Source organism: Balaenoptera ricei, chromosome 5 (genome assembly GCF_028023285.1).
Source record: "Balaenoptera ricei isolate mBalRic1 chromosome 5, mBalRic1.hap2, whole genome shotgun sequence".
NCBI classification, from domain to species: Eukaryota; Metazoa; Chordata; class Mammalia; order Artiodactyla; family Balaenopteridae; genus Balaenoptera; species Balaenoptera ricei.
Window position 1 is genome coordinate 123,981,994 of NC_082643.1, and position 20,332 is coordinate 124,002,325.

The window sequence follows — 20,332 nt, forward strand, 5'->3', positions numbered from 1 at the left end:
AAGCAGGGAAGTGGACGTGATTATCATTGACACTTCTAGAACACTAGTCCAGCTGCAGTGTGGCAGTTGCTTGGAAGAGAACAAGAGTGGAAGGAAGCAGGGAGAGCAGTTGGCCATTTCAGCAGCCCAGAATTGATCATTGTTTAGGCTAGAATAGCAATAGTAAGATGGAGGAAAATGGACATATTTGATATATGTTGTTAGACACAGAAATGATATGGTGATAAGTTGCATGATAGGAAGTCAGAAGTGGGAAGGATGACAAATAACTCCCAGGTTTCTGGCTGAGCTATTTGCATGGAAGTGTTACTTACGGAGATGGGAAATACTGGAAGAAAAGCAGATTAGGGGAAAAGATCAGTTCAGTTTTGGACATGGTAAGCTTTGTCTTACCATGTCGGTGATCACATGTCTGTGATCCATTCTAGTGGGATGTCAAGTAACCAGCTGCAATATATGAATCCAAAAGAAGTCTGGTCTGGAAATATGTATTTTAGAATCACTGTCAAATCATATAAAGCTCCATGCAGACAGTCTCATATTTTTTTATGTTTAAAGCATATTTGGAATTAGTCTGTCCACCCATGGTGGATGTTGCCAGTGAGGGCACATAGCTGCCTAAGAGAAGGAGATCTTTAACTTTCTCTATTTGTGTACCTTACTCTGTTTCCACTGTTTCTGGGAAATGTGGACTCCAGCTATATGGTTTGGGTTTTTTTTACAGTTCATTCTTCTCCTCCATTGCTTAAAACCCAGCTGTTTTGTACCTCTTCCACGGCCTGCTTCCTGTAGAACAAAGGAGAAAAGAAACAGGAAACCATGGAGTTGGCCAGTCATATGTATAAATAGTTATTTCAAAGATGAACAGAATATTCAGCCTTAGTTTATGAAGTAAATTAACTGGAAAATACATCTAAATCCTCATTTTAATTTCAAGGATTTAACTCTATTGATCGGTTAATGTTTGACTATTTTCACTTTATTTTCAAGTCATGTTTGTTTCTTGAGACTATATTAGTGACAGTTTTTTAAATTTTCTGTGGCTTATAAATATTTTGGTGTTCTTGTGTTCCCTGTAGGTTTGTCAGGATTAGGCAGCCCTCTTGGCAGAAGTCGACATAGTAGTAGTCAGTCAGATCTGACCAGTTCCAGCAGCAGTTCATCTGGGTTGAGCTTCACTGCGTGCATGTCTGACTTTTCCCTTTATGTATTTCATCCATATGGAGCAGGGAAACAAAAAACTGCAGTTTCTGGCCTTACACCTGGATCAGGAGGATTAGGTATACTTAGCACGTCTGCATCTTTTTCAAATTTATCCCATCTTTTCAAGCTTTGATCTTTTTAGAAATGTTATCTTTAATAATGGATATAAAATGAGATCAGAAACTTTATTTTTCTTCTTGATAATATCTATCCTGTCTCTACATAATAAGTAGAAATATGAAATAAGTAATGTAGGTAAATCAATTATATAAGAATTTTAAAACTCGAAATATTTTATAAGTGATATACACTGTGCAGTCTCTTCAGATATGAGGTTACTTATGTTACTTAAATTTTAAATATTTCATCAAATCACTATTTGTATAAAAAATTATATTTTATAAATAGTAAATTTTTAAAGGGTGTGCATCACATTTGTTAATTTAAAATGAGACTATTATTACTAGTTATTTAGTGAACTTAAATTCCACTGGCATTTTAAAGAGAGATGCTGTAAAAATCATCAATTATGTTTATGGCTTGAACCTATAAAACCTATGGCTTGAACCTATAAAGTTATTGTTAGGAATGCCTAATGTTCATTAGGTCATTCTGTTTAAATTTTTACTCACTTAAGTGATGTTAATTGATAGTATATTCTAGCCTATTGGATAATTTCATGTAACTAGATAGTTGTGTGTGTGTGTGTGTATACATATATATAGTTGTGTGTGTGTGTGTGTGTGTGTGTTCATACGCATGTGTTTTTGGTTTGTTTGTTTGTTTTTTTTAAAGGGAATGTGGATGAAGAAGCCACTTCAGTCACTGGTCGAAAAGACTCACTCAGTATAAATCTCGAGTTTGTAAAAGTGAGTTTGTCTCGGATAAGGCGTTCAGGAGGTGCCTCGTTTTTTGAAAGTCAGTCTGTAAGCAAGTCTGCAAGCAAAATGGACACTACACTAATAAATATATCTGGTATTCAATTTTATAGTTTTTTAATTAAAATATTGTTTTTCCAGAATTAAATAAGGGCCTCCTTTTTGTGTTTAATTATTAAATACATTTAGTAATATTAAGCATTTAGTGATAAATTGATTTAAAGGAGAAGAATAACTGTCCAGCCAAGTACTATCTCAGTCCAGGTAACCAATGTTAGAAATATGATTGCTAGATAAATATGTGGAAATATCACCCAAGGGCCAAAATATGCCTAATTGAATCACTGAAAACTGCTTCTTTGCTTCTCTACCATGAATTGGTAAAGTTTCTGACTTTTTGTTTGTTTGATTTTTTAATTATAAATTCTTAAAACACTAAGGAGAGATGAGTGTTGAAAATTTTTTACTTGGTGTCATTAGATCTTGAGTTGTGTGCATATGTGTTGCCAGCTTTATAACTAGTTACGTAACTATGGACAAATCACTTGCTCATTTTCTTTATGTTGTGATTTGAGTATTTAAAATTAAATGCATGTAGAACATTTTGAAGAATTCAGAGTACTATGCAAGTGAAAGTTTTTTAAATTATTAACCGAAAAGATATAGTAAGTATACTTAACTCACTCAACACAATATATGTTTGGTCATTCAGCAAACATATATTGAGCCTTTATTTTACAGTGAACTTGTGCCAGGCACTCTGCTAGATGCTTGAAGGTGCAGGCATGACTAAGGGAAGGTCTTATGAGTAGACAAATTACAGTGCAGTGTGATAAATCCTATAATGGAGGTTTACTTAAAGAGGAGGAAACATATTCTGCTTTATATGAGTGATCAGAGAAAGGTTCACAAAGGAGATGATGTTGGGCCAGATCTTCAAAATTATGTAGGAATATCCTTGCCTATAGCAACACAGTATTTAATGGTACCAACGTGTCAAAAAGTATGCTTTTAGATCATACTTTGATTCGCTGAAGCTGAAGCACAGGTATAACTGAACATTTAGTTAGTTGTACACAGTAGGTGAGGCCAGAGGGAGAGAGAAGTTGGCTAGAGGTAAAGCTGGTAAAATAGCCCAGGACATGATTGGGGTAGGGGGGACTCATGCCAGGCTAAAGAATAGGGTTCTGATCCTTTGGGCAGGGAGAAGCCATTAGCATTTTTAAGAAATGGTATAACAACACTGTCCCGAAAGATGACAATACTGTATTGTACGTTTAAAAATCCGTAGCGGGTAGATTTCATGTTAAGTGTTCTTACCACAAAAAACCACCTATATATGGATTATAAAATAATCTGTTTACATTTTTAAAAAAAAGGAATGATGCTTCAGATTGATGTTTTAGGAAGGGAGTTGATGGTAAAATGAAAAGAGGTGGTAGAGCAGAAAGATGCTTGAGGAAGCTGTTGAAACAGATTAAGCAATAGGGGATGAGGGCCTGAGTTGTTATAGTAAAAAAAGAGTAGAGGGAATGGTTTCAAGAGAAATATGAGAATCCACAAGCTTAAGGACAAGTTGTATGAGGAGCAGTAGAGGAGACAAGGATGCCTCAAACTTTTAGCTTAGGTGACTGAAGGGACAGTGAGGTCATTAACTTAGATAGGAAATAAAGAAGGAAATGCCTATACGACCTTGAGGTGGAAGGGTCTGGTAGGCAGTTGGCTAATGGGCTGTGTGGATATGGGCTCAGACTGAAACAGGCACTTCAGGTTTGGGAGATGTTGGCATGTAAATGCAACAGAAGCTATGGTGGAGGAATAGAAGGCACATGAAGCAAAAGCAGCAGTGTGCGCAGAGCAGAACCCCAGGGGACAGCCATGAGAGTGCTTTCAGATTGACAAGTCGCTGCTTGCTGTCTACAAGGAAAATAGTAGTTTTTGCCATACAGTTATTTGGTTTGCAGCTACTTTTGAGGAAGTTTGTATTCTAGCTCATCCTGATGATTCATTTCCCATATCTGAGAAGAGCTCTATGTTAAAGCTGGAAGCTGTTTGTGAGACCAATCTTTAGATCCTCTCTGAGAATTTCGCGATATCATCACTTGATAATAGAATTCCAATTTGCCCTCACCTCAGAAATGGAACTAACAGTGCAGAATGTGCTATTTTTATCACTTGTGGAAGGAACACATTATCACTTACTAATCATACTATGTAACTTATTTTGGTATTCTATGAATTGTAACAGAATTATAATTCAGTTGTGTAATATCATGTCCTATTATACCTACCATGTGAAAATATTAAAGGTTTTGGAAATGTTTTCTAACAAACTTTATTTATGTATCAGCTGTTTGTGATATAGGGTCTGCTTCCTTTAAATATGATATGCGCCGCCTCAGTGAAATTCTGGCATTTCCAAGAGCTTGGTATAGGAGGAGTATTGCAAGACGCCTATTCCTCGGAGACCAAACTATAAATTTGCCAAGTAAGCCTGTTTATGTAATTATAAATTATACTTAGGCTGCTTTTCATTTTGATTACAATAGTAACAAGATCCATGATTGATAACACAAACTTTGTCTTACTTGGTAAGTTTGTACCCTGCAATTCTTTCACTCATTCAGCAAATGCCAGTGGAGCCCCTTTAATGTGCAAATAGCCACTGGGAATGCACTAGCATTGGAGGTCACAAAATACTTGCTCTCTCAGGGGTTAAGTTCAGCTGATTTTTATTCTGTGATGATTACCCTGTAATCTTTGTAAAATCTGGAAACGCAGAAATACATTTAACCAAGTTAATCATGGTTAAACATGGAAAATAGAATATACTGGGGACATGCTATCATATTGCATTTTTTCTCTTGGACTTAGATATTGTTGTAGTATTACACTGCGTAAGTGAAAGACAGAGTTAGCATGATAGAGTAGAAAATATCAGAAATCTGGGTCTGGGTCTATTCCCTCATCTGTAATATGGAACAGAGTGCCTGTCCTACCCATCTCATGGAGTTTCTGTGAGAACTTAAAAAAATAACATGCTGGAATGTACTTTGCAAACTGTACATCATACAGTTGTCAGAGAACTGGAAGGAATATAAAATGTGATTAGAAATGGTGGAGTGGTGAAATTTCTTATTTTATAACATGGGATATTACCCTGTTAATTTTGTTTTTGCTGTCTACTTTTCTGTTAGCATCTGGCCCAGGGACACCGGATTCCATTGAAGGTGTAAGCCAACACCTTTCCCCCGAATCCTCAAGAAAAGCTTACTGCAGGACCTGGGAGCAGCCTAGTCAGTCAGCCTCTTTCACCCACATGCCTCAGTCGCCTAATGTGTTCAATGAGCATATGACAAACAGCACCATGTCACCAGGGACAGCAGCACAGAGCCTAAAATCCCCAGCTTCCATAAGGTCAAGGAGTGTGTCTGATTCTTCAGTTCCCCAAAGAGGTAACACTGCTCTCCTTGTTATCAGTAGCCCTCCAGGGGCCCCAAGATAAAAATCTTAATTAGTTACTCCCAGACTTCTGCCCCCAACTGCAGGAAGTTATTCTCTTGCAGGTTTTTATGGAGATGCGGGGTTGGGGGAGGAACCCCAAACCAAACAACAGACAAAGCACTTCACAGTATTTGCTAGCAGAAGAGACAGCTGGGCGGCTAGTAGCTTTGAAAAGGGATATGTATATGTATAACTGACTGACTTTGTTATAAAACAGAAACTAACACACCATTGTAAAGCAATTATACTCCAATAAAGATGTTAAAAAAAGAAAAGGGATAGGGAGACAGGAATGAGCATATTGTTAGCATGCACCACAGGAAGTAAAACAAACCTACAGTGTTGTAAACTCCATATTGAAAAAGTTAATCTTTGCGTTCATTCAGTCATTCTTTTATTCAGACACTATATTTTTTTAACTCTCTTATGTGCTCAAGGCTCTACTTGTGTCTAAGTATATAAAATGAATGATGTAGTTCATGTCACAAGGTAAGATTAGAGTATAATGAGCCAACACAGGACTCAGGATATATACTGAGTCCATAAGAACACAGAAGACAGGCACCCCAGCCAGCATCTGCATTTCAGAATGGTACCTGCCTTCCAAGTTCTCTTCTTGGCAGCAGCAACTTATGATTTTCTTCTTTGGTAAGAAAATCCTAGGGTGATAAACGATCTGTGCTGCTATATCCCATGCACACCAGAATCTCCTCATATAAGATGGAGGTCATACAGAACTATGAGCTTTCAAGAAGTAAGGCTGGCAACCCTTACTGACCATTCAGTAAATGGTAACTATTAATATTTTGGAGGCAATAGGACAGCTAGTAAATGTTAGGTTTTAACACAAGAATATCATAATTTTACCTTCTGGATTATAGTGATGAGTAGTTTTTGCTTTGTAATTGCCTGAGCATCTATGTGAATGTACATTTGATTTTCTATTTTTAGATTCACTTTCAAAAACATCAACTCCTTTTAACAAATCAAACAAAGCAGCAAGCCAACAAGGGACCCCATGGGAAACACTTGTCGTGTTTGCTATCAACCTGAAGCAATTAAACGTTCAAATGAATATGAGTAATGTAATGGGAAATACAACGTAAGCTATTCAGATACAAAGAAAATACATTTAATCATTAGTTGTAATTTTTCTAATTGTAGTAAAGCACTTCAAAACCTTTTTTTAATGCTGAAATGTTTGAGACAGTGAAGACAGTAGATAAAAGATTATATACCTTGCTTTATCCTGAAAATGGTTTAATCCTAAAGATACTGTAACATAAAAACAGCATGAAATATGTGTTCTAAAAAGATAGAAAATGATAAGGAAAATAGCATAATTTTCTAGTTAAGAAGAAAGCTTCATCATTAATGTTAATATTCAAATGTTTACCATAGTTTTTATAAGAAATGTATTGTTTCATTGTCCAACTTTTTTGAAATCATCTAACTCCTGTTTTAATTCATTGACATGGGAAGCCATATGTCTAATTAATAACACTTTTTCTTTTTTATAGTTGGACAACTAGTGGTTTGAAGAGCCAGGGCCGGCTGTCAGTAGGAAGTAATCGAGATCGAGAGATAAGCATGTCTGTTGGTCTAGGAAGATCACAGTTAGATTCTAAAGGAGGAGTAGTTGGAGGGACTATAGATGTCAATGCTTTGGAGATGGTTGGTATGTTGAAATTTTACAACTGAACAATATGTTGAAGAAAAGTATTTGAAAATTGATTTTGATGAGTTTTTCCCATGAGACATTTCTGTGAAAAGTAATTATTGTTTCTATTTTAGCTCATATTTCTGAACATCCAAGTCAGCAACCCAGTCACAAAATTCAGATTACTATGGGTTCTACTGAAGCTCGTGTTGATTACATGGGCTCAAGTATTCTCATGGGTATCTTCAGTAATGCTGATCTCAAGCTTCAGGATGAATGGAAAGTAAATCTGTATAATACACTGGATTCAAGCATGACCGATAAAAGGTATTTAGTAAAATATTACTTTTTCAGTACTTTACATGACTACTCAACATATTTTCTATCATCCAGTGAGAAAACACAAACCATTTTTCCTGCACAGTGATTTTTATATCATACAATTAATATGAATGAAAAACTGGTGGGGAAGAGACTTTTTCTTGTGCTTTTAAACTGTCTTCTGTAATATATATGATAAAAGATTCTGTTTTATGCTCTAGTGAAATTTTTGTCCATGGAGATCTGAAGTGGGATATTTTCCAAGTAATGATATCAAGATCAACTACACCAGACCTGATAAAAATAGGAATGAAGCTGCAGGAATTTTTCACTCAACAGTTTGACACCAGCAAACGAGCTCTGTCTACCTGGGGACCAGTTCCTTATCTTCCACCTAAGACAATGACTAATAACCTAGAGAAAAGTTCACAAGAACAATGTAAGAGTTAGAAGACTAAGGCTTTATATATGCTTTATCTTTCACTAAATATGTGTTAATTTAAAATAATATCTACATACCATGCTTAAAAAGTGGTCCATATGCTTTTTATCCTGCTCACTCAGCAAAGTACCCAATTTCCTACCCGCCAATGGAATTAGAGGCCATCATTTGGGAAGTCATTCATTCATTATCTCCTCCCCCTGCCACAGCTCATCTACAATCATGCCGTTATTACAGATTACATCACTACATTACAAATTAATTCTTACTTTATTACATAATTACAAGTTACAACTAATGATTAGATATATTTTCTTTTATTCTGAATAGCTTACATTGTATTTCCCATTACATTACTCATGTTCATCTGACTGTTTAATACATACAACTACACTCCATGCTCTTGAATACTAAATGTGACACCACCACATTCTGGTTTAGAGCATGGGCTATGGAATCAGAATGTCTGAGTTTGGATTTATTACCTGTGTCATATTAGGCAGATTTTCATTCAGTAATTCAAATTTTTATTATGTATCAACCGTGTTCTTAAGCACTGTTTTAGGCATAGGAGATCTACTAGTAGAAAAAATTCCTACCCTCATGGAGCTTACATTTTAATGGGAGAGACAGACCATAACAAATCTGCTAAGTAAGTGTGTAAGATAATTTCAGGTAGAGAGAAATGCTGAGAGAAAGAACAAAGCAGGGGAAGGATCATAGAGTCTGTGATACATACTGTGAGAATAGCTGTTTGAGAAAGGGTGGTCAGGGAAACCTTTTCTGAAGTGAGAGGTAGGCTAAGATCTGGGGAAGAGAGTTCTGGGCAAAGTGGGCTACTGAAAGGTGCAAAGCTTCGACAGTTGGGAGGAAACTTGCTTGTTTGAGGATCATTAAGGTGGCCCACTGTGGTGGAACAGAGTGAGCAAGCAAGAAAATACTGGACATGAATTTAGAGAGGCCAAAGATAAGATTTTTAATATGATGGGTAGCTAGCTACTGGAGAGCTTTGAACAGATCTGATATTATTTGATTCACTTTTTAAAAAAATAATCCTTTTTAAAGCATCACTCTGGCTGCTGTGTGGGGAACAGACCAAGGTGGTTAAGAATGAAAGTAAGGAAATCACTGCAATAATTACCATTACCATTGCTACAGACTTACGTTACCATTGTAAGGAGGATTTTCTGAGAGTCCAGGCAACAGACGATGGTGGCCTTAACTAGAGTGATAGTGGTAAAAGTGAAAAGTAGTCAGAAGCAGGATAATTTTTCATGATTTATTATCATATAAGCAGTACATGTGCATTGGAAAAACAAATGAGAAAACATATACAAGCAAAACAAACAAAAAAAAAAAATCACATTCCACCCAGAAATCATCACTGTGAACACTTGAGAGTATATACTTTCAGATACTTTTCTATGCATGTGTGTGTGTGTGTATGTATATATACATACACACACACACACACACACACACACACACACATATGTACTTTTTACCAAAACATTATTCATATTGTTTTGTAGCCTTTTCCAGTCAACAATCTCGAACTTTCCATTGTGCTAATTATCTCCTCTAGCCACCTCAGCACAGTCCACAACTGATCTAAAATTATATTTACAACTGGTTTGTCCAAACCAATATGTCCAATTCAAGATCACAGATTAAAAATGGTTATGTTCCTTTACTATTTTTAAATTCAGTATAGTCCTTTTTTTAGTGACCTGACTTGCTGAAGAGACTTGGCCAATTGTTCTGCAGAATATCCTACTTTCTGGGTCTTTTTCAGTTGCTTCCTTGTGGTTTCATTTATCTTGTTCCCCTAGTCCCTGCATTTCCTTTAAACTAGAATTGGTATCAGACATATATACAAATACAGGGGTGTTCCCAAAAATGCATGGCCTGGATTCTTCCAAAAAGTCTTTGTCATGGGAAACAGACAAACGGGCTTAAGGAATTGTCTTAGATTAAAGGAAACTAAAGAGATATGCCAACTAATGCATGATCCTTGCATGATCATGATGTATGATCCTTGGTTAGATCCAGAATGAGAATTGTGGAAAACAGCCAAAAGGATATTATTGGAATAAGTGGGAAATATAAATATGAATTGTACAGATGACCCTTGAAAAACATGGGTTTGAACTGTGCAGGCCCATGCACAGATTTTTTTTCAATAGTAATGAATACTGTGGTACTAAACCATCTATGGTTTGTTGAATCCTCAGAAAGTGTGGATGTGGAGGGCCAACCATAAGTTATACGTGGATTTTCGACTGTGTGGAGGGTCAGTGCCCCTAACCCTCACGTTGTCCAGTGGTCAACTGTGTATCTGATTAGTTCTTCTTGAACTTTAATGTGCATCTGAAACACCTGGAGAGCTTTTTAAAATGCAGATTCTGATGCAGTAGATTTGGGGTGGACATAAGAGTGGATTTCTGACACGCTCCCAGGCGACGTTGATGCCGCTGGTCCTCAGACCTCACTTCTGAGCAGCAAAGGGTATAAAAGGTTTTTTTTCCAGTACTTAAAATCAGGGATCTGCCTTTGATTTCTAGGCCTTCTAATCACTGGTTCACTTAACCCCTCTTCTATTTCACCTGAAGAGTCTAGATGAAATACATAGTTTACAAAGATACTGTGAGAATTACATAAAATTTCATGCGGGCACTTTGTAAATCATTAATCATTACAGAAGCATTAGTTGTAATTATTATTAGCAAGTTGCTACTTTCCTGAGCTCTAGCCATCCTTACACAGCATCTTTTCCCAGACTGTATCCTTATTAGCTTCTCTGCTTAATGTTAACCAGGGACTGAATTGTTGTTTTCATCCGTTATCTGAGTCACTTCAGCTGTACAAAGTAGCCACCTGCTGTCTTCCTACCCAGCATTCAGGATGTTCATGAGATATTTCAGGATAAGTGGTTTTTTGTTTTCTTGCAGTGCTCGATGCAGCTCATCATCGACATTGGCCTGGAGTACTGAAGGTGGTATCAGGATGCCACATATCCTTATTTCAGATTCCATTACCGGAAGATGGAATGCAGTTTGGAGGATCAATGAGCTTACATGGAAATCATATGACACTAGCTTGTTTTCATGGTCCAAATTTCCGTTCAAAATCATGGGCCCTTTTTCACTTAGAGGAACCAAATATTGCTTTTTGGACCGAAGCTCAAAAAATCTGGGAAGATGGTAAACTGACACATTTTCAGCTTTCACTTTTTCCCATCTTCTTACATGATTATATATGACAAAGTAATTTTCTTTTCTCATATCTTTTATCTGTTTTTCTTATGGTATTTCTGAAATCCATCTCTATTTATTATCATGTATCTGACAATGTCAAGGAGTTCACTGCCAATGAGTCAGTATCTATAAAGTCTGGGACATGTTAAAGGACTTATTTCTGAACTTACCATCTCACTCTGTTTCTTACTTAGGCAATTAAAGTTTTTGTTGCTGTGGCTGGCCATAGTCATAATAACAGTTATTGTAAAAATTTCTTATAAAAACATGAAGAGAAGACGACACACAGTGGTAGTGTAAGGAAATTACTTGCCAGTCAAGACTATTTTACAAAACTTTTAAGGGCAGGCTGTGCTTTTACCTCTATTTACAGTTTCTTTTAGCTTTAATTTTCTACTCAGTGGTTTCTTAATGATGAAGGAAAAAATGGTTGATATTCTTCATCTTCTTGGGGATAGATTCAGTTATAACTAAAAGAAAAAATATTTGTGAATTGTTTTCTCTCTTATGTACTCCTTAGTTTTACAGCCTTCTCTATCTGTGTATGACTTACCTAGCTATATCTATTGCTCTGGGGCCACAACTTTTCTTGCATCTAAATATAGTTTGTTACATTGAGAAACTTTTTTCCCCCCTCTAGGCGCTAGTGATCATTCTACATATATTGTACAAACACTGGATTTTCATCTGGGCCATAATACCATGGTTACCAAACCATGCGGTGCTTTGGAAAGTCCTATGGCAACAATAACCAAGATAACAAGGCGTCGCCATGAAAATCCACCCCATGGAGTAGCAAGTGTGAAAGAATGGTTCAATTACGTTACAGCCACAAGAAATGAAGGTTAAAAGTTTGATTCTTTGGAGAGATTTATTTTGTTTTGTTTTCTCTATTTTGGGCTCTGTTGACTGTGCTTAGAATTTAAGTGTAGGGAGAATTTCCATTTCTTTAAACAATTTTCGTTTTATTCCAGCTGCCTTAAGTAGCAATATTAGTACATGATTCACCACCCTAGTAGTGCAACATCTCATGGACTAAAATTATTTTAGATGTAACTGAAAACATTCAAAATAAAATCGGTTTAAATAAATGAAATTAAGTTTATTATAATTGGAAAAATATTTTTATAGTAATGTTCACATTGGAGGTTTGGGAAAGTTATTATACAACTAAGTAATAGAATACCAAAAATTAAGGTTCAGGATAGCTGGAATAAAATGAAACTAAATATTAGTATTCCTATGAAGTCATAAGTTTAAAGAGAGTGCTTTTGACGAAGTTTTTAAATTCATTTTCATTTTTTAATTTATTCATTTTTTTAATCCTCTCAGAATGGAAAAGAAGATGGCTTGGGCCTCATGGAAAATAGTTGTTAGCAACCCTAGGGATCAGAGACTGTTAAAAATGTTCTCAGAACAAAGCAGGATAAGGAAGTAAATTAGATTCACCGGTCTTGTAGTAATTCAGTCATGAAAATTCTTATTCTGCGGTTGTTTTTGTGTTAGAGTTTAGAGTACTGCTTTTACCAATCATTTCATCTGTATTAAAAAGCTGACTAGACTGGGACATGTTAAGACTTGAATGTTTTACTTAAAAAAGACCTCCTGGGACTTCCCTGGCGGTCCAGTGGTTAAGACTTCGCCTTCATTAAATTCAGATACGATTTCAATTGAGAATAATATTCAAAATTCAAGAAACAAAAAAACACAATTTACTGGATTTATCCAAAATCATGTTATAAAGCTTCAATATTGAGAATAGTGAGATATATATTTGTATATGTATGTATATATAAATATTTGTCCATGTTTATATCTATAGTGGCATATAACTAGTCTCAAAATCAAAGCTTAAATATGGCCTTTTTTAAATGTATTCATTTTCCAGCTCTTTGAAATGATAAAAGTTCTGTGTATCAATGTCGTGAAAGCTATATGCTTATCAATGCCTATTGGTTTGATTGTTATCGTCTTTATCATTATGCTTGTAGAGCTAAACCTGCTTCGTAATGTTGATGCTAATAACACTGAGAATAGCACTACAGTGAAGAGCTCTAGTTTGCTGAGTGGATTCAGAGGGTGTTCTAGCTACAATCATGAAACAGAGACTATCTTTGCGTTACCAAGGATGCAGCTTGACTTTAAATCTATTCATGTTCAAGAACCACAAGAACCTTCATTACAGAGTATGTGGAAAAACAATCTTTAGTTTCTAAAGTTAACTAAGAAATTCTAAAGGATCTTCAAACTTCTTTTTTTCCCTGAAGGTTATTTTTGTAATATAATATAAAGAAATTGATCTTCTGGTTCAAATTGATTGATATTCTTACCAGCTATATGACCTCTGGCAAATAATTTACTCCATTTGTGCCTCTTTCTCCTCAAATGGGGCTAATATTAGGACTTCATCAGGTTTTTATGAGTAAATGGCATATACTTGGAAAGTGCTTAGTAAACTATCATCATCATTCTTTAAGTCATATACAGAAACTGCATTTAAGTGGAGGCATTTACATGGACCCATGTAAATCCCTTGTTAATGGGAAGAGGAAGGGACTTATTTCAATAATCTTTTACTGTAAAAGAACTTTGCCATTGCAGACGCCAGCCTGAAGCCAAAGGTAGAATGCAGTGTGGTGACAGAGTTCACTGACCACATTTGTGTGACGATGGATGCCGAGCTCATCATGTTTCTTCATGATTTAGTGTCAGCTTATCTTAAAGAAAAAGAAAAAGGTGGGTAGCATATTGTTTTTGGGGTTTTTTTTCCTTTCAAGCTTCAGGAAAGGCAGCTCTCACTACAATTTATATGGATTTTTATGGTCTAGTGATAAAATGGGTAGAATGTATCTCCTTCCTCTATGAGTTACAAATATCAATAAATATATATTAGTAAGACTATGTGATAGACTTTCTGAGTATCTGCCAGGTACATTTCATTTTTTTCTAACCATATCTCAAACTGAATGGTGTTTTATACTTTACAAAATGTTTCCATATATGTTCTGTATATTATCAGGTCTAGTAAGATAGTCTCACAAAGTTGGAAAAGAGAACCTCTTTGAGGAAATATTGCTAGTCTAAGTGAAATGACTAGAGAAACAACTACATAATAAAGTTAGCAAGAGTTACATACATAATTGGGAAAACTGAATTAAATAAGAAGATATATCTGTCTAGAATGTACAGAACATTATCTTTTTTTATAAATATTTAGACCTCAGTAGTGGTGTCTTGTTTTTCATGAGCTAGCTAACATTGGTTCTACTCACTGGAAACTTAAATGTTGGCCCACTAAGAAACATAATGGTGACCCTAATATCCATATGGAATTGGCTGAATATATTATGGTGTGTCCATACAATGAAATGGAATACTCTGTAGCTGTTTAAAAGAATGAGGTAGTTTAAAATGTCATGATATGGAATGCTCTCCAAATATATGGTCTTTATTCACTCAATAAATATTTATTGTGCAACTATATGAATATACAGTGGTAAAAACAACAGATGTGCTTTTAAAAAAAACTGCTTCGAATAGGTGAAATTTGTTCGTCACACTATAATAACTGCTTCATGTTTTCCAAGAAGAAAGAAATATAAAATTTATCTTGTAGATATTTCAAAATAGCTTCATGATGAATGTTTGAGTGAAGAAAACAAAGACAGATTATCAAAAGACCATGTGGAAAGAGTGTAAATATAGCACACATAAATTGAATTGCTCTTCCATTACTATTTAATCTAGATGTGCCAAAAATTCAGTGAGAGTGAAAGCAATAATGATGGCTGGGAGAAATCTATGAGCCATTCAAGTGAAATGACTGCAGGCATATAATAGGAAATGTTACGTATAATATGCATAGATCCAGTCTTCACATAGAGCAACAAAGTATACCATCACTGTTAATCCTCTTGTTTTTCTCTCTGCCTTAATATTTAAACTTAATGTGGAGAAACACAGATTCTAGATAAAGCTGTGAAGTGCAGAATTCTTTTCTAGTCTACCTAGGTATGAATGCCTGCCAGATTTCTTTCCCTCAGGTATTATGTGGAACCTTTGTCACTTTATGAAATATTGTGTTGGCCTGTCATGAACTGTGTGTATTTCTTTTAAAATGTATTTTTTATAGAAATTGTTGTAAGACATTATTTCAATGAGAAAAGAGGAAATAGGGACTTGATTATCGGACTTACAGTAACAAGATTATTACTTATGGGGATTTTAATTATAAATAAAATATTTTAATAGCTGTAAGTATATTTTGTCTTTAAAAACTAAAAGCAAGTAATGTTGGGCAAAATAAATATAAACATGCCTCAGAAAATTCTTAACAGCATGTAAGACTAGAGCGGAATCAACATATTCCTAGAACATCCAGATAAACTGTAGTACTGTAACCACCATCAATAATAAACAAAAGCAGAGCAACAGACCAGGCAATAACTGAAGACATCTGTATTCCGATGTGGTGTGAGAGTACAGCTTCATTCCTAGGTTCATTCCCAATCAATATATTACCCCACTACTAATTAACAGTTATAACCAGAGCTATATAATACATATCATATTTCATATTAATCATTACTTTATGCCCAGTTTGTGTCTTGAAAACCTGTGCCCTGTAGAAATGCTGTATTTATTAAAGATCATATGAAAGCTACTTTTGTCCCAGATTCAATTTTAAATATATCATTTATGATCGCCAATTTTAAAAGACATCATTTTTCATAAAACATTTGAGTACTCAACTATGAAGAGTGAAAAGACTGCTTACCTAAAAAACTCCTAAGTTAGTACAGCTGTTCAAATATATATATATATAGGCACTAACATTAAAAAACCATTGAGCTGTACACTTTAAACAAGTGAACTGTTCTCAAAAAAGCTGTTAAAAAGTCATCCACCTACAGGCATTTTTTTAGGAGCCCTACAACTGTCAATTTCAGCGTCCTGTGCCTGCTATCAGATAAATCTCAGTATTCTTTACCATATGTTTTAGGCACACAAATACATGTAAAACATGTGCTATTACTCAAAAATAAATGATGACATGTTATTTCTAATTCTTATAAGAGAATAAAATAACTTCGATATTGTCTTTCTCCAAGAAATACCAATAATTGGCACTTACTTATGGCTTATTTTTAAATATTTTTTAAGAAATGTAATTAAATGAGGCTTTGGCCCGTTTATAAATAAAAACAAATGGAGCCAATTACTTTGTTCATTTCGTGACTTAAAATAAATTTATGAGATACGTATTTGCAATATTAATATATCATTTTCCTTATAGCTATTTTTCCACCTCGGATTTTATCTACTCGACCAGGACAGAAAAGTCCAGTTATCATTCATGACGAAAATTCCTCTGACAAAGACAGAGAAGATAGCATCACTTACACTACTGTGGACTGGAGAGATTTTATGTGCAATACATGGCATCTAGAACCCACTCTTAGGTAAGGAGTGGGTGTACATATTTACCTGTTTCCTATGAGATTATTATGAGAAAAAGGTTATAAATAATGCAGCAGGTTAAATATGGTTTACCAAAAAATATTTTTATGTTAGTCACTTATAACCTCTACAGCTTCTGATATTTTTGCTGCCCCTTTTTTCTTTTGTAAGTGCTTCTAAGCAGGGCAAAAGAAGCACAAACAACTGAGAATAGCTCCGTGCTGACTAGCTATCCAGTGTGTGACATGACATCCTGTCAGTTAATCAGTAAAAAATGAGAGTAACTCCACTTTTGCAGTTGCTATTATTTTTTCACCATCTCAGCAGGATGTTATTTTCAGGTGTTTGAGGTAGCTACAATAAACTGTTTTGTAAGATGCAGAAGTCATACATCATCATTAAGGAGCCATTACAATTTCTCACATATGTCATGACAATGTAATAGAACCTACAGTGTCACAGTGTCTTTCTGTCTGCATACTAAGCAATATAAAACCATCCTGAAATGTCAGATTTAATTCTGTCAGATTCAGGTTCCTTTACTGTGTCATGTTCTACTACAATCACAACCCCAGCGACATCACATTGTTTTCATATCAAACTTTCCAAAGTATTTTCTAGTTTTAATTACATTAAACTTCTGCTGTAACTAGCGGTACCTGCTTTGTATGTCCTTGTGTGTGATTTACCACTCACAACCTTCCTATTATTTTCCTCTTTCCTCTCATCTGCTTTGTTAATCAAATTATAACTGTCCATCATGCAATAACAGTATCAAAAAAAGTCCAGCACAACATTCTGCAGAATGATACATATTTCATTTAGACAACGTTATTATTCAGATATAATTATGCCACAAAATCATTCCAAGCTAGTAAGATCTCCATTATTCAGTGGACTCCTGTATAAGCGGAAAGTAGTGACTTTGTGTTAGTAATTTGTGTTTAATAAAATATGTTGTAACCAAATCAATAATACACTTTGCTATTAATAGTACATATATTCATGAGAAATATTAAGTGCCAATATTAAAATACTGCAAAGGTCCTAATACAGAAAACTGTTCAGTATATGTAAATCTCAATAAATATAATGAAATTGACTATCTTTTAATTTAAAATGAGAATAAAAAGTTAAATTTGCCATAAACATATATATATATATATATATATATATATATATTTTAGATACCTGTCAAGAGATTAAGCGATACAATATAGTGGTGGAGCACGTGGTTAAGGGCTCCGGCTCTAAGCCCAGCTACAGAGCGTAGTGGCTGAGTGACCTTGGCCAAAGGATCTAACGCCTCAGGTGCCTCATATGAAAAATTTGGAAAATGGTATTACCTACCTTTCAGGGTTGTTACAATGGTTACATGAGTTAATTAATGGAAAAAGCTTATAACCATTAGAGTTTTACCAGACCAGTGCTTAATACCCTCCTTTTCCCTACCTAAGTTCAGGATCAATTGAAACAGCAAGAGGCAGCTGGAAATCAGAATTACAGCTTTAATAAAAGCTGATAACAGAATGTGGTTTGGTGTCAAGCAACAATGTCTTTGTATTACAAAGTCTAGGTGTGGACTTACCTACAGAGTCTCAATGATGCAGAACTCAAGTAGGAGGTGGGGGGCAGACGGATGCTAGAGTTGTGCAGTCAGCAGCCTTGTGTACTCACCCAGCTACAGGCAGCCATGAACAGTCTTGGGCTAACTAACTATTTAGGGGCCTGTCCTTGAAAAACCTATGGCATGGAGGAACAGTTCAAAATGAGTGGCTCCTGAAGAGCAGGTACGGAGGAGGGTACTGAACTACACTACTCAGTTCCTCTGTTAATTTGCCAATCAGATAAATCATCAATAAGGGGGCAGAGAAAGACCAGGAGTGTTTCACTAATGCTGTTCTTCTATACGGAAGAAAATAGAAAGAATAGGGAGAAAATGGTTCTTCCTTCAAACATGTTTAGCACATAGCAAACACAGTAAATTTTAGCCTTTTTCTCCCAGCTTTATTGAAGTATAATTGACAAAACAGATATTTTAAGTGCACATCATGATTTGATATATGTGTACATCATGAAAGGATTCCCCCCATCAAGTTAATACCATCTTTTAGAATGAGCCAGATGTCCTTTAAAGGTTTAAGATGACCATGTAACTTGAGGCCTAAAATAAATTAATCACGATGAAATTCACTAAACGCCATTGCTGTGTAGGCTCACACATTTTTTGAGTGCTATTACAGTGAATCCAGGAATTGAAGGTTAGATAATCATTTGCATCTACTGAAAATACTTTGTCTTGAACCTACCTTCAGGACTGTGCTAGGGCACCGTACTCCTTAATAATATAATTTATTATTATTTTAGATTAATTTCTTGGACTGGAAGAAAAATTGATCCAGTAGGCGTTGATTATATTCTTCAAAAATTGGGCTTTCATCATGCCAGGACTACTATTCCTAAGTGGCTTCAAAGAGGAGTCATGGACCCACTGGACAAGGTTCTGTCAGTTCTTATTAAAAAACTCGGTACTGCACTACAGGATGAAAAGGAAAAGAAAGGAAAAGATAAAGAAGAACACTAAAAATGTAACTTGATCTGTGAACAAATTTTGATTCTGTCCATTAAGCTTTATTACACTGGAGTGTTGGGGTTGTTTTTTTTTTTTTTTGTATAGTAAAATTATTTTAAATATAACTTTAAAAAATTCTAATTTTGTGGCCATTATATTAAAAGTTTGTAAGTTAACCTGTTTATTCTAGTTCCACCATTCTGTATACAGTGAAGTATTGCATGATAATGTAAATTTTGTGAAAAACTAGATTAAAATATACACATCTGCTCAGTAAGGTTTATAACTGTATTATGTGCAATATGATTCCTGCATCTTTAAAATATTTTCAGAATAACTGTGAATTTCCTTTGTTATTGGCCATAACTTTTAGAAAAAAATTTTGTTGATAATGTGACTTTTTTTTTTGGACATTAATTGCTTTTTCTTTTTTTAAGTGTAGACTTGTATAAATACCTATTTGTATACAGTTTGAGTAATTGTGATACAAATACATACCACTAAAGTATTGTTTGTAACTACTGTAATAAAGTCACAATAATTGGTTTCAGTCTGTAGTTGTTTGAGACTTTTCTTCCTTTTATAGCCTATTTTTATAATTAATAGATGCCCATCCTGTGTCAGTTACTGTTTTCACAGAAAATAATACTTTTATAAAAAATTATCTCAGGGAGAGGTACAGCACAGGCTTCAGAAATATTTGGTATTGTTCTATTTCTTAAGCTACTGGTGAGTACACAGCTATTTGTTTTATTATACTATATTCTTTATATATTTATATGTATTCCTTGTGCATATGAATATGTATAATATTATGCATGTAAATATAATAAATAAATTTTAAAAGAATAGCAAAATCTAAAGTAATATTCAAAGGTAGCTATAATACTGTTAATCACAACTCAGGTTTGAAATCTAGCTAAAAGTCAATAGTCAGTCAGTCAGTTTAAAGGCTGGGTAAAACAGTAGAACTGAAGAACCATGAGCTAGAAAACACCTCAAGAGAGCCTCTGGTGCAGACTTCTGCATTTATTT

The 20,332-nt window shown here is 34.9% G+C and overlaps 1 protein-coding gene across 7 annotated transcripts in view; it reads left to right on the forward strand.

The window, feature by feature from the left end:
* BLTP1 (bridge-like lipid transfer protein family member 1) overlaps positions 1–19,823 on the forward strand; it is a 204,629-nt gene extending 184,806 nt beyond the window's left edge. For all 7 annotated transcript variants that reach the window (XM_059923532.1, XM_059923536.1, XM_059923535.1 and 4 more), the window contains 14 exons: positions 1,080–1,280; positions 1,999–2,178; positions 4,432–4,569; positions 5,279–5,536; positions 6,537–6,687; positions 7,106–7,263; positions 7,380–7,572; positions 7,788–8,005; positions 10,960–11,211; positions 11,906–12,109; positions 13,257–13,451; positions 13,867–14,001; positions 16,562–16,727; positions 19,093–19,823. In XM_059923532.1, the coding sequence (XP_059779515.1) occupies positions 1,080–1,280; positions 1,999–2,178; positions 4,432–4,569; positions 5,279–5,536; positions 6,537–6,687; positions 7,106–7,263; positions 7,380–7,572; positions 7,788–8,005; positions 10,960–11,211; positions 11,906–12,109; positions 13,257–13,451; positions 13,867–14,001; positions 16,562–16,727; positions 19,093–19,309 (2,666 nt within the window). In that variant the 3' untranslated portion in view covers positions 19,310–19,823. The remainder of the gene's footprint in view (positions 1–1,079; positions 1,281–1,998; positions 2,179–4,431; positions 4,570–5,278; positions 5,537–6,536; positions 6,688–7,105; positions 7,264–7,379; positions 7,573–7,787; positions 8,006–10,959; positions 11,212–11,905; positions 12,110–13,256; positions 13,452–13,866; positions 14,002–16,561; positions 16,728–19,092) is intronic.
* The last annotated feature ends 509 nt before the right edge of the window (positions 19,824–20,332 follow it).